This window comes from Chanos chanos, chromosome 4, assembly GCF_902362185.1.
Source record: "Chanos chanos chromosome 4, fChaCha1.1, whole genome shotgun sequence".
Lineage (NCBI taxonomy): Eukaryota > Metazoa > Chordata > Actinopteri > Gonorynchiformes > Chanidae > Chanos > Chanos chanos.
In genome coordinates this window covers 39,226,492-39,237,835 of record NC_044498.1, presented here as the reverse complement: position 1 = coordinate 39,237,835, position 11,344 = coordinate 39,226,492, and the positions used below count along the sequence as shown (strand labels likewise).

Genomic DNA, 11,344 nt, shown 5'->3' with positions numbered 1-11,344 from the left:
GGCTGACAGCATTGTATAAACGGAACAGATAAACAAATCAATAAATCAACAGCATGTTTTAGTGTACTGTGAGACGTTATGTGGTGTTTTAGTGTTGGTGACCTGACACTGAAGTTCAGGATGCACATGGAAATACTCAAGGTAGTACACCAAACTTTCTATGCAATGGTGCCCTCTAGTGCTTGGGAAAAAAAATTGCTGCTTTCAGTTATGAACTGTAAGTGATTGCTTACATGTACTTTATCACAAATTTGTGAATCAATTATAGCATTGATATCTCGTTTTTAAGCATTTTGAAAATAGTATATAAGTTTAGTTAATATAGAAGTTTAGTTTCTTTATTTTACTTTCTGTTGTGTCTTAAGTAGCTGTGTTTTGATCACAGGTACAAATAACACACATAATACAATGCAAATAATAACATGTAATAAGCAAAAAAGATGGATCTGAAATTGTTTTTAGTGAAATCTGGCTAAACCATGGATTTTTTTTTTCCTGACCCCAACAAGCCTGTCATGGTTGCCAGTGGCATCACTGATACCTATCATGTGCAAAACAGAATACCTGGATAGCCAGATACAGAGAACATAATATCTATGCAAAACATTTTGCAAACCCATCTCTTCACTAGTATGGCCAAAGCTTATTTCTCCAAGTTATGCGACCAAGGTCTAGCCGACCCCTTTTTGCCAAGGTGTCATGGTGCTCAATGTCCCTAAAAACGGCTATTAGAGCACCATGATACTAAAGACCCATGCTTAAGTGCTTACATAACACAGAGAGTTTCAACTGACCTGAGTTAGAACAAAGGACAGCAAAACCTAACCACAGATGACTGAATGGTAGCATCAAATCTGTTCTCAGTTTTAAAGAAACAGAAATCTGACTACGAAAAGAATCATGATTTAAGGTGTTTGTATATTGCACATGTTTATCCAGATCAGTATAAGTAAGGATATAAGTTTGTTGCTTCTGTTGCACAAATTTCACAGATCAAGATGTCTCTGTGTGTTTTATTAAAACATGACAGGAATGGCTTGGTATTATGAAAAATACTCCACATTCATCAGGGTTTCTATAAATTTCAAGAGACATTAGGAGGACCCTTGGAGTCATTCAACATTTACATAAAGTTTCAGCATTGCGGAATTATTTCAAAAGTCCTTCCTATCCTCCAATGATTTTGTGATTCAATTTATGTCTAAAACCACAGCTCAATCAGTCCAATACTTTTTGCCTTACGTAATTCCAATACTATGTAGTCACGCCTCTCAGATATATCGACCAATGACGATTCTGGTGATCACAAAAAGCTCTTATCCAATGACGTGCTTCTCCTTCCGAAGCAACGGTGACCGAGTTGGGACAAAATGCATCAGCCGGATAACAGTGCGAAGTTGCGAGCAAGCGGATGAACTGATTCAAGCTTTGTTCTTCTGAAGCAGACATCGAGTTAGGCTTCCTGCGACGTTTAGATTGAATAGTCTTCTTTTATTTTGTTTTCAAGTATATCTTTCTGACTTTTAAAAATTTGGCCTAAAATACAAAATTAATCTTGATTTACTCAACTTCACCTGCAAGCTTTTAGTGTCGGTTGATCGCAAGCCAGATAGTTATTTTGACAGTATCCCCCGTGTTTTTTCACTTCCCCCACAACGATAAGATTTTATTTGACCAAGATAGGCGGCTCGGGTACTAAGATGTCGAACCGAATGGTGTGCAGAGAAGCAAGTCACGCCGGCAGCTGGTACACCGCCTCAGGTAGAGCCGGGCACAACGGGTGTAAATCGGTGCTCTTGGGCCGAGGTCCCAGGAACCATTTAGCTAACTCAGCTAGCAAAGAACAGGGTGGGGGGTTGTGATCAGCTGTGAATTTTGAAATGCTCGGAGAGGTTTTAAAGAGCAGTAGGCCATGCTTTAATGTCCTGCTAATATTGGCAAATAGTCACAATAAGAAGAAGCTTTCTTTCGTACATATTAGATATATTCTTACCTTGTTCAATTAGGGAAAAGTAGCTAGCTCAGATAAGCACTTACCGAATTAAAAAATGTCAAAACATTATTTTGATGCCACATTAACTGTCTTAAAATAAACTTTCTTGGTTCATTTTTCAACCAACTTAACATTAACCTGCCACTAGCCATCGTGAAAAATACATCAGAGACTGTCAGAATAACATTAATGAAGTGTTAATATTAGCTGGCAAGATTTTGAGTGGCCTGTTTTCTTTTTTTTTTACCTGCTAAGCTAACTAGCTGTTACTGTCGAAGACAAAAGCAAACCTAACCTAGGATGACTAGCCAAATGCTATGCTGGCTAACTTATTGGAGTAACTGCAGTAAATACAGTAACAGGCTTTCCGTGCGGTCGTAGCCTGCAAGCTAACGGAGCCAAACCAGATAATGTTACTGTTTGATAAGAATAACGGCGATAAATAGTTTTGCCTTTTGTTGTAGATTTGTCCATTGCTGGTTGGCTAATTAATCGATTTGGATGTCTGCCTAATGTTTTCGCCCTGCAGTTTGGTTTGTCCGCTAACACATGGTAGTTTACGATACTAGCTAACTAGTTGTCTCATTTTGTTTACAAAGTACATCTGACAGCGCTTTCATTTTTTGTCTCGGACTGAAGTGATTCAGCTTAGTCAGCACGTTTCATGTCATAATGGTCAGAGAAACTGTTTTAACAACGTAGGGTGTCTGACTAAAGCTTGCTGGGTATTGACACTTAAATTTTCAGCTTGTGATTGTTCAGGTCATTACTTGGGTCACAAGATGCACTGGAACAAAACCCAGATATACCTCGCCTCTTTGTTCCCAGGGATTCATGCGTTCAGTTCCATTTAATTCAGTCTCCCAAATAATTGCAAGGGAGCCCCACCCTAGCGGAGCCTTGCTAGGTATTTGTGCATATGTTGGTTTGTATAAATTAGACTTCTACAAATTATCTGACCTAACCAGTTATCATTTTAAGCTCCTTAAAATTGGTTTACAAAGGATTAGGTTCAGTCACAGGTTGGTACTTCAGGGTAAAGAATGCATTGATCAAACCTGAGCCTTAATCTGGAAGTTTCTATAATCTATTCCTTGCCTTTTGAATAGCTCTAACTATTAGACCTACATAAATTCTTTTCATTCCTTGACAGACTTGACCTCAGAACATCTTGTAGTTTCACTGAGCATATACATATCTTTCAAGTAAATGTCAAGTCTGGCAGCGACAAAAATGTGATTCTGACTTTGGGCATATGCTACTCTCAGACAGTATGGGCCAGACAGAATAGGGACTCAAATAGTGTTTATACAGGGTTACTCGGACACACGGTGGGGTATTTGCTGCATTGTTAATCCTTTTTTCATGGGTCAAAATGACATGCCAAGATGGCCTAAGTCTTTGTCTTGTATAGAGGTTGGATTTGTGACCTATCTTATTCTGTTGGTCTGATCTATGTTTATCACTGGTCTGCTCATCCAGTAATTGGATACATTGAGAGGGAGCTTAAAGTAAACTCTAAGATACTCATGCATGTACTCAGTTTAAACAAACAAGTTAAACCAAAACTAAGATGGGTAAAGTCACAAATTTAGATACATGCACCTCTAAATGTTAAATCTAAAAGTTTTCATGGTCTGGGCAGATTTTTAAGTTAACCAATATCTTGGTTCCTCTCAAAAGGAAGAAAAATGTGTTTGGAGGTTAGGGAAGGGAAGGGAATTGGCACCGCACCCACAGTCAGAAAGGTTATCTTACCTTGTCAGTCTGTGAGAAGCAATAAGAAGTGCTGCTGCTCTATGGAGAGATAAACCAGATAATCGGAGGAAAATAGCTCCTGTCAGTTCTTGATATTGTGTGAAGTCTAATATGTCAAACTAGTGCACCAGTCAAACTTTATGGTTGCTTGAAGGGGTAGTTTTAAATCTAAATATGATTAGGCTATCCATTAAGTGAACATATAGGCTAGTTTAACAAATGATAACTTATTTAAGAAGGATGAATTTCTGGTTGTCCTCCGGGGGCTTTTTTTTCCCCAAATCTAATTTGCAATTAATATTCATAGAGACCTTGCAACCTGTGCTGTTCTTAAAACTCATGGTTTCATGTTTGAGTACTGGAGATTTAAAAGAGGGGAACTGGCTAGGGAACTTTAAGAAAAATTTAATAATAGCTCAAACACAAAGTTTAATAGCTGTTACAGAAAAAAATGTATCTATCCAGTGAACAGCCTTTCATCTCTTGTTCTTCTGTTGAAGAGGCAATTTCTCTATCTTTGCTTTTTTTAAGGTTCCCAGCTGAATGCACAGCTAGAGGGCTGGTTATCTCAAGCACAATCCTCAATTGGACCTGCTAGAGCCATCATAGCACCGTGAGTAAAGTTTATTACTCTTGTCCTTCAAGAAGGCTCAGTTTTGCAGATCATCTTTTATGGCCCTAAACTTACACTAATGTAAACAGAATCAGAGTGTGTGGACTTCATTGTATATTTTTGGCCTCAGTATATTTTTGGCCTCACACCCTAATGTCCCCTGAATGTATGCTTTTGTTTCCAGGCATGCCGGATACACCTATTGTGGAGCTTGTGCGGCACATGCCTACAAGCAGGTGGATCCCTCGATCACGTGAGTGTCTTATTATCATATGCTGAAGACTCAGTGGTGTTGATAGTAAAAGCTATGAATTGATAATTGCTTGTGGGGAGTGAGGTGATGTTGTACTCTCATCCTATAGGAGGAGGGTGTTCATTCTGGGACCCTCGCACCACGTGCCCTTGTCTCGTTGTGCACTGTCGCCTGCTGAAATCTATAGAACACCTCTATACGACCTGAGGATCGACCAAAAAAGTAACTTGTCCCTCTTATGTGTGTGCAACTTTGAGGTCTGCAATGTCAGAAAAGAAAAGATCTGCTTAATGAAACTCAATGAATTGTCCTCAAGCTTATAAAGTCTGTGTTTGAAAAGAAGACCTCTCTGCTGGAGCCTTCAGAAATGCCAGTGTGTACACAGGGGTGATCAAAAGCAGGATTACTTAGGTTTCCAAGGCATTTAAGCCAAAAGTCAAAATTGTTTGATAGGAGAATGGCTAAAGATTTCCTGTTGGAAACGTGGCTTTTGTCTTAAGTTATCCAGCTAATTGAGAGATCATAGTCCGTGCAGAACTCCCTTGATTAATTTCAGCTACTGAAATCATACAGCATCCTATTTTATGGAATAAAAGAAAGAGGTGCTGTCAAGCTCATAGGGTTACTACTTTTAAATATGGCAAAACAAGACAGTTGGGGTTTGTAATCACGTTGGTGGTTACATAAAGAATTTCACGAAGAAGAGTAGTTCTGAAAAATGTTTTTTTTCTCTTTCCCTTTTCTATTCTCCAGTTTATGCTGAACTCTGGAAAACTGGAATGTTTGAGAGGATGAGCCTGCAGACAGATGAAGATGAGCACAGCATTGAAATGCACCTGCCTTATACTGCTAAAGCCATGGAGAGGTACAAAACCTGTGTAATCAGCCCAAAACCAAATGTACTTTTTTTTTTTCTTGATTATTTTTATTTCCCTGCTTTTCACACACATTGGACATGATTCTTACCATGGGACTTGTGATTGACAGAGTGGCTGTCTGTAAGTTTACACTAGTGCGGTAATGCAGCAGGATGTGTGCTTATTTGATCATATTTGCATCATCATATCACTGGAAAGATTACATTCTGGAAGTGTCTAGCAGGTCTAGTGAGATTAATTCAGTCTCTCCCTTTGGCTGTCTTATCAGTGTGCAGGGGCTGAGACAGCTACTATTGACCCACTGTCCTCCTCACCAGCCCAGTCATTCCTGCTGGCTGCAGTAATTATAGTGGCTAGATCTGTTTACAGTGCGTAGGAGCTCTCTTAATTAGTGTCCTGTGATGGATGGCCTGTGATTAATGAAGTCAGTGAGTTGGGTAGGAGCAGTCGGTCGTTTATGTCCCTTGTCACATAACAGAATGGAATATATTTGTTCAGCAAGAAATGTCCTTACGTTTCCCCAGGAGTCATTTCTGTGTTTGCATTGTTCCGTGCTCTGCAGCCATAAAGACGAGTTCAGCATCGTCCCTGTGCTGGTCGGTGCTTTGAGTGAGTCGAAAGAACAGGAGTACGGGAAGCTGCTCAGCAAATACCTGGCGGACCCCGCCAACCTCTTCGTTATTTCCTCTGACTTCTGCCATTGGGGTTCGTCTTCATACTTGTGCATTGCATTTCATTAATGATTGTTGAGTCCATCAGATCAAGTTCACTTCAGGTTTATGATTGTTCCATGGTGCCATACTAAATTACAGAAAGGGGAATGGTTTAGTTTTGATGTTCTTTGTTGGAGACTGATGCTTATACATCTGTCTCGTGTCCTTTAGAGTGCCTAAATACAAATAGCGCATGGAATATGGAACAAATGGTCTGTAATACCTCTGCAGCAGATAAATATCATACATCTAGTGAATGATTAACATTTACTCTTGTCTTTCTTTTTTTGTCTTTCTCTCTCTTGTCCTTTTAGGTCAGAGGTTCCGTTATACTTACTATGATGAAAGTCAAGGAGAGATCTACAGATCCATCGAGCACCTTGACAAGATGGTAAATTGGGGTTGTTATAGGAACCGATTTTTGCCTCTTGAAATCACTTGGCTGTGTTGTACTTAGACTTGAAGAAGCATTCTTGGATAATATAGTCACTGTTAAATACTCAGGTTGTATAAATTACACTGAGCTCCAACCCTGGAGTTCTGGGTTGAATCCCAGTGTTGCCACGAGTTGGGTCGGTTGTTGCTAAGAAGACAGTTGGCCATGTTCTGGGATGCTCAGGTACACTCCCTGTCCTCTTGCCTCAACGACTCCTTGGTCAATGGCTGCAAGCACATCCAAAGGAAACACTGTGGGCCTCCACACATGCTGCGTTTCTGTAGAGAGGCTTGTACAACGGAAAGAAGCCGTGACTGACTTTGCTTGCATCGGAGGATGCATGCAAAGTCAGTTAAGTGCACCAGAAGAGTGTAGTAGAATGTTCTCCTTCTTTACTCGTATATGGGGTTGTAGGAATTTGGGGGAAAGCCTCAGTGCCAAAGTGTGCTTCAGTACCATGACATGTATTATTTCAACCCTGTCTGATTCTCTACAGGGCATGGGCATTATAGAACAATTGGATCCTATGTCCTTTAGTAACTACTTGAAGAAATACCACAACACTATCTGTGGACGTCACCCTATAGGAGTGTTGCTAAATGTAAGTATTGAAAATAGCAATGAAGAATTGCTGTCTTGTATTTGGTTGCTGTCTTGAAAGAGTTTTGAATTTGTCAAAGATTTACAGATAGAACTTGCAAAATATCTACAAATAATTGCATAATCAAAACAGCAAGTTGAGTGCACCCTTTTAATTAAAAACTGTTTAAGCGGTCCCCATTGAGGTTAGCTGGGTCAGGTTTTGCCTTTGAATTTGGTTGCAGGATTACAAGGATTTTGTTCTGCTTTGCCTCCCACAAAATTAATATGAGATTCTCAGCTGGATTGTGGTCAAAACTGAGAGATCAAATGTCTTTTCATTTAACTGAAGCCAGAACTTTGAAAGATTAGGAGGCATGACAAAAATACTCCTTCAGCGGGGGGGGGGGGTGATGGTTAGATAACCAAATCTATTTTCTTACCTCACGACGTCTCTGCCCCGTTTGATTTCATCTGTGTGACTTGCAGGCTGTGGCCGAGCTGAAGAAAAGCGGAGTAGAAATGAACTTCTCTTTCCTGAACTATGCTCAGTCAAGCCAATGCCGGAACTGGCAGGACAGCTCCGTGAGTTACGCTGCTGGAGCACTTGTTGTTCATTGAGGTGAACTCTTGTTGGAGCTAGTAGCAGCTCCAGTAAATTCCCCAGAACCCCGATCCTTTCCCTAAAACCTAGTTCTCCCGCCTCTCTCCATTTCCTAATATGGATTACCCACATCCCTCTTTCCCCTTTACCTGCCTTTTCTAGAGGAAGGACCTAAGAAGCCTGAGAGCGACTGGGATCCTTTAACCCACAGAGCTGAGCTGTAACACATTAGATATTAACCCCCTACTCTTCTACCACAGCTCTTCCTCCCTCTCATCCTCAGCATTACTATACTCTGTTCTTTGAGTGAGACTACTTGGTTGAAATTATAGCTTGAATTGCAGTTGAAGACGATGTGGGCTGGACTTTAGTTTTGGGGGGGGGTTTTTTGTTTGTTTTTTTTGAGCTCTGGGCTGAACTTATGAGAGAGTTGGATATGTTTGGGTTCCTACAGGAACTCCTGGTGTCCACTCTCTCCTTATGTAATCCCAAGCAAGCAAGACATTATGATTCAGATGCAGTTGAAATAAAGGAAAAGTATAAATATTTACATAGCACTCTTTGCAAATGTGTGCATATGTATTTTACTTAATAAGAAAATAATAATAATAAAAAAAAGTCAATATATCATCAGTGATGTGTGATAAAGATGAAAAGGAATGAGTTGATTGACTGCTACTTGCTATGTCCATGTAAAACCTTGAGAATAGCAGTTTAGGTAGCTACTGCCATCAGTGTTCATAAGCATACTGTTGTAGTTGCTAACAAAGGGCTACACACTCTCAAATTCACTAACCCTCTGCTGTACAAGATACCAAAAACCCTGTTTTTTTTTTATTCTCGTTTTTATGTTAGTCAATTAAAACGTCTTATTTTCCTCCAATTCTTACTATGTTCCCTTTTTCTCCTTTTTGTTTTCATTATTTAGCGTATTGTTGTTTTTAATTATTCTTTTACATTGCATATATCTACTAGCACTGTGGCAGCACGTTAGACTTCAGGCTAAACAGCTTGGCCTTTGAATTCATAGTGAGGTGGGACTATGTCCAGATGCCATGCTAGCAGTGTTACATTATAAATGACTCAATGGCGTTCACTGCGAAAAGGGCATCTGGCATGCAGTTAGAGATGAAGCACTGTTTTCCCTGTCTCTTTCCTACTTTAGCGTATCAGCTAACCCCCCTAATGCCCGGTTTTCTCCTCTCTTTATGAGCACAAAGCGAGACGCCTTCACCTCAACACACTTGACTCACAACTGTTCGATAGAAAATGGCTATGCCTGCCCGCCCCCCTCCCCAACCCCAAACGTTACTACCATCCTTTAAGGTTTGAATATGCCAGACCTCATCTCCAAACAGATAGAAAGCATGACATACCATGCAGATGTGCCTTGGCTCAATGTTATATGTTTCCGAATGAGGTGTTGATTTTTTTTTTGTGTGTGTGTGTTTCTTTGGCTCTTTGATTGTCCTGTGCTTATTTCCGACTCGTGTAAGTCCAGCCCTCTTCACAAAAGGCACGTCCAACTCCGTACTCTCCACACGTTTGATTGGCTGTTTTTACTGCAAATCCCTCTGTCTCCCTCCCTCCCTCTCTCTCTCTCTCTCTCTCTCTCTCCATCTGGAGGGAGAGCTGTTGTCATGTCTGTCTCACCAGTTATTTTGTCTGAGAGCACAGCACAATTCTGTTCTGGATGACATTACTCTTGTGTTAAACTGTTAGTATTGTTGTTGTTTGTTTTTTTTTCCTTTTTTAAAAAAATCAATTTAGTACCATTTATTATGATTACATTTTATTGCTTAGAGATTACACAGTTCACGCGTTGTCACAAGCTATGTGGAGGAATCAACTGAAGCACTCCTCTATGGAGTCATTTTTGAATCTCAGGTTCCATTGATTAAGCATTGCAGAATGCTTGCCAGATATGACAAGGGTCATGGATGATGTTGCAAAACAAAACAAAAAAAAGAGTAAAATGATGAATAAAAAGTACCTGTGTTTGTGTGTGTGTTTTAATTTTTTATTTATTCCCCTCCCCCCCCCGCTGAGCACTTTGCCTTAACCATCAATCAAAGGCTTTTAGTGCTCTGTCATAGTTGGCTGAGCATGTTGTTTTGCTCTCTGTGGTTTAAACTGAGATGTCAAATGTGATTTTAGAGGAATGGTGCTGGCGTAGAGATTTATTGTCTTAAACTGATATTCTCTGACCACCCACAATGCTTTAGTGAAATCCTCACAAACAATGTTATTAAGCCTGTATTGTCATAACCCCCCTACTGCTCACTGATTTACAATACCAAATCATTTACGCCCACCACCCCATTTGCAGAAAATTGGCATTTTCATGAATCGCAAATAATTAGGCCTGAAACTCATCATAGTGCATTTCCAGTGCGTATGCTCAACAGTGGATATATGTAATGGACAAACGGCATCCAAACGAAAGATTGGATTTCATTTGCTGGAAATTTACAAGTAAGCATTCTCAGGGAAAATACTTATAAAATTGTCCTTAACTGACACTAAAAACAAGAATGACTAGGTAGGTGTAAAATCTGGGCAGGTGACTTCTTAAGTTGAAAGTTGTTTTGAGATGGAACAAGATACTAGCATTTAAAAAAAAAAAAAAAGATTTCCATGTGGAGTGATGGCTGTGTGCCCGTGAGTTTCAGTCAGGTAGCCATGAATAACAAAATGAGATGGCTGCTATCATTATGAATCAACTGAAATAAGCTCAGAGACAAGATGAGTCACACAAATAGTCTTGTAGGCTGTTTGAATGGTTTGTGTTTAAGCGTCAAGGTAGACTGAGTTTGATTCCTGTGTTGTAGAATGGGTTCACTGCTGGGTAGGGTGTGAATCTACGGATTCTGTGTCTTTCATCAATGTTCAATGTTTCTGACATGCTCTGTATTTGGGCAGTTTTGCAGTGTTTGTTGTTGCAACCTTCAACATGGACATGCTTGGTGCTAGCAATGATTTTGAAACCATGTTTTGGGGAGAATAACTTTAACACGCAGCAGTGAGCAAGACAGAGCTTGAGCACTCTCCTTATCTCCTGGGACATTTGTTTCATTCACTGATTTCATGGCAACATAAGGCTAAAAAGCCTTCTTCACATCTTAAAAGAACAACACCATAGCATCAACATTTCAAGTTTATTTAGAGCATAATATCACTGCTTACAGTCTCAAAGGGCTTTACATTGCCACAACAAACAAAACAGGACAGCATCCCCTGACTTAATAACCCTCATAGTGGGCAAGAAAAAACTCCCCCAAAACCCAGGTGTAACAGGGAAAAAATGGAAGAAATCTTGAGAAGGAGCATGAAGAGAGGAGACCCCTTCATGCCCAGACAGGTGTGCAGTAGTTGCCGACCCAGTGGGTCAGTAATACAATCATAATGCAAAGGAAAACACTAGCAGACAAAATAATACTCATAATACTTAAATATCAAAGTTAATGAAAGACATTCTCACACACTGCTGTCTTCCAAATGAATCTCTTCATCCACA

General features: G+C 40.0%; 1 protein-coding gene across 3 annotated transcripts; it reads left to right on the top strand.

The window, feature by feature from the left end:
* Positions 1 to 1,422: 1,422 nt before the first annotated feature.
* memo1 (mediator of cell motility 1) lies at positions 1,423 to 9,780 on the top strand. 3 transcript variants are annotated; one of them, XM_030772047.1, is made up of 9 exons: positions 1,423 to 1,761; positions 4,283 to 4,364; positions 4,549 to 4,617; positions 4,727 to 4,839; positions 5,371 to 5,482; positions 6,058 to 6,200; positions 6,523 to 6,599; positions 7,141 to 7,245; positions 7,713 to 9,780. In XM_030772047.1, the coding sequence occupies exons 1-9, from the start codon at positions 1,701 to 1,703 to the stop codon at positions 7,842 to 7,844; spliced, it is 894 nt and encodes a 297-aa protein (XP_030627907.1). In that variant the 5' UTR covers positions 1,423 to 1,700; the 3' UTR covers positions 7,845 to 9,780. The 3 variants fall into 3 exon arrangements, with proteins under 3 accessions (XP_030627907.1, XP_030627908.1, XP_030627909.1); XM_030772048.1 differs by lacking the exon at positions 4,549 to 4,617; XM_030772049.1 differs by lacking the exons at positions 4,549 to 4,617; positions 4,727 to 4,839; positions 5,371 to 5,482.
* Positions 9,781 to 11,344: the final 1,564 nt, after the last annotated feature.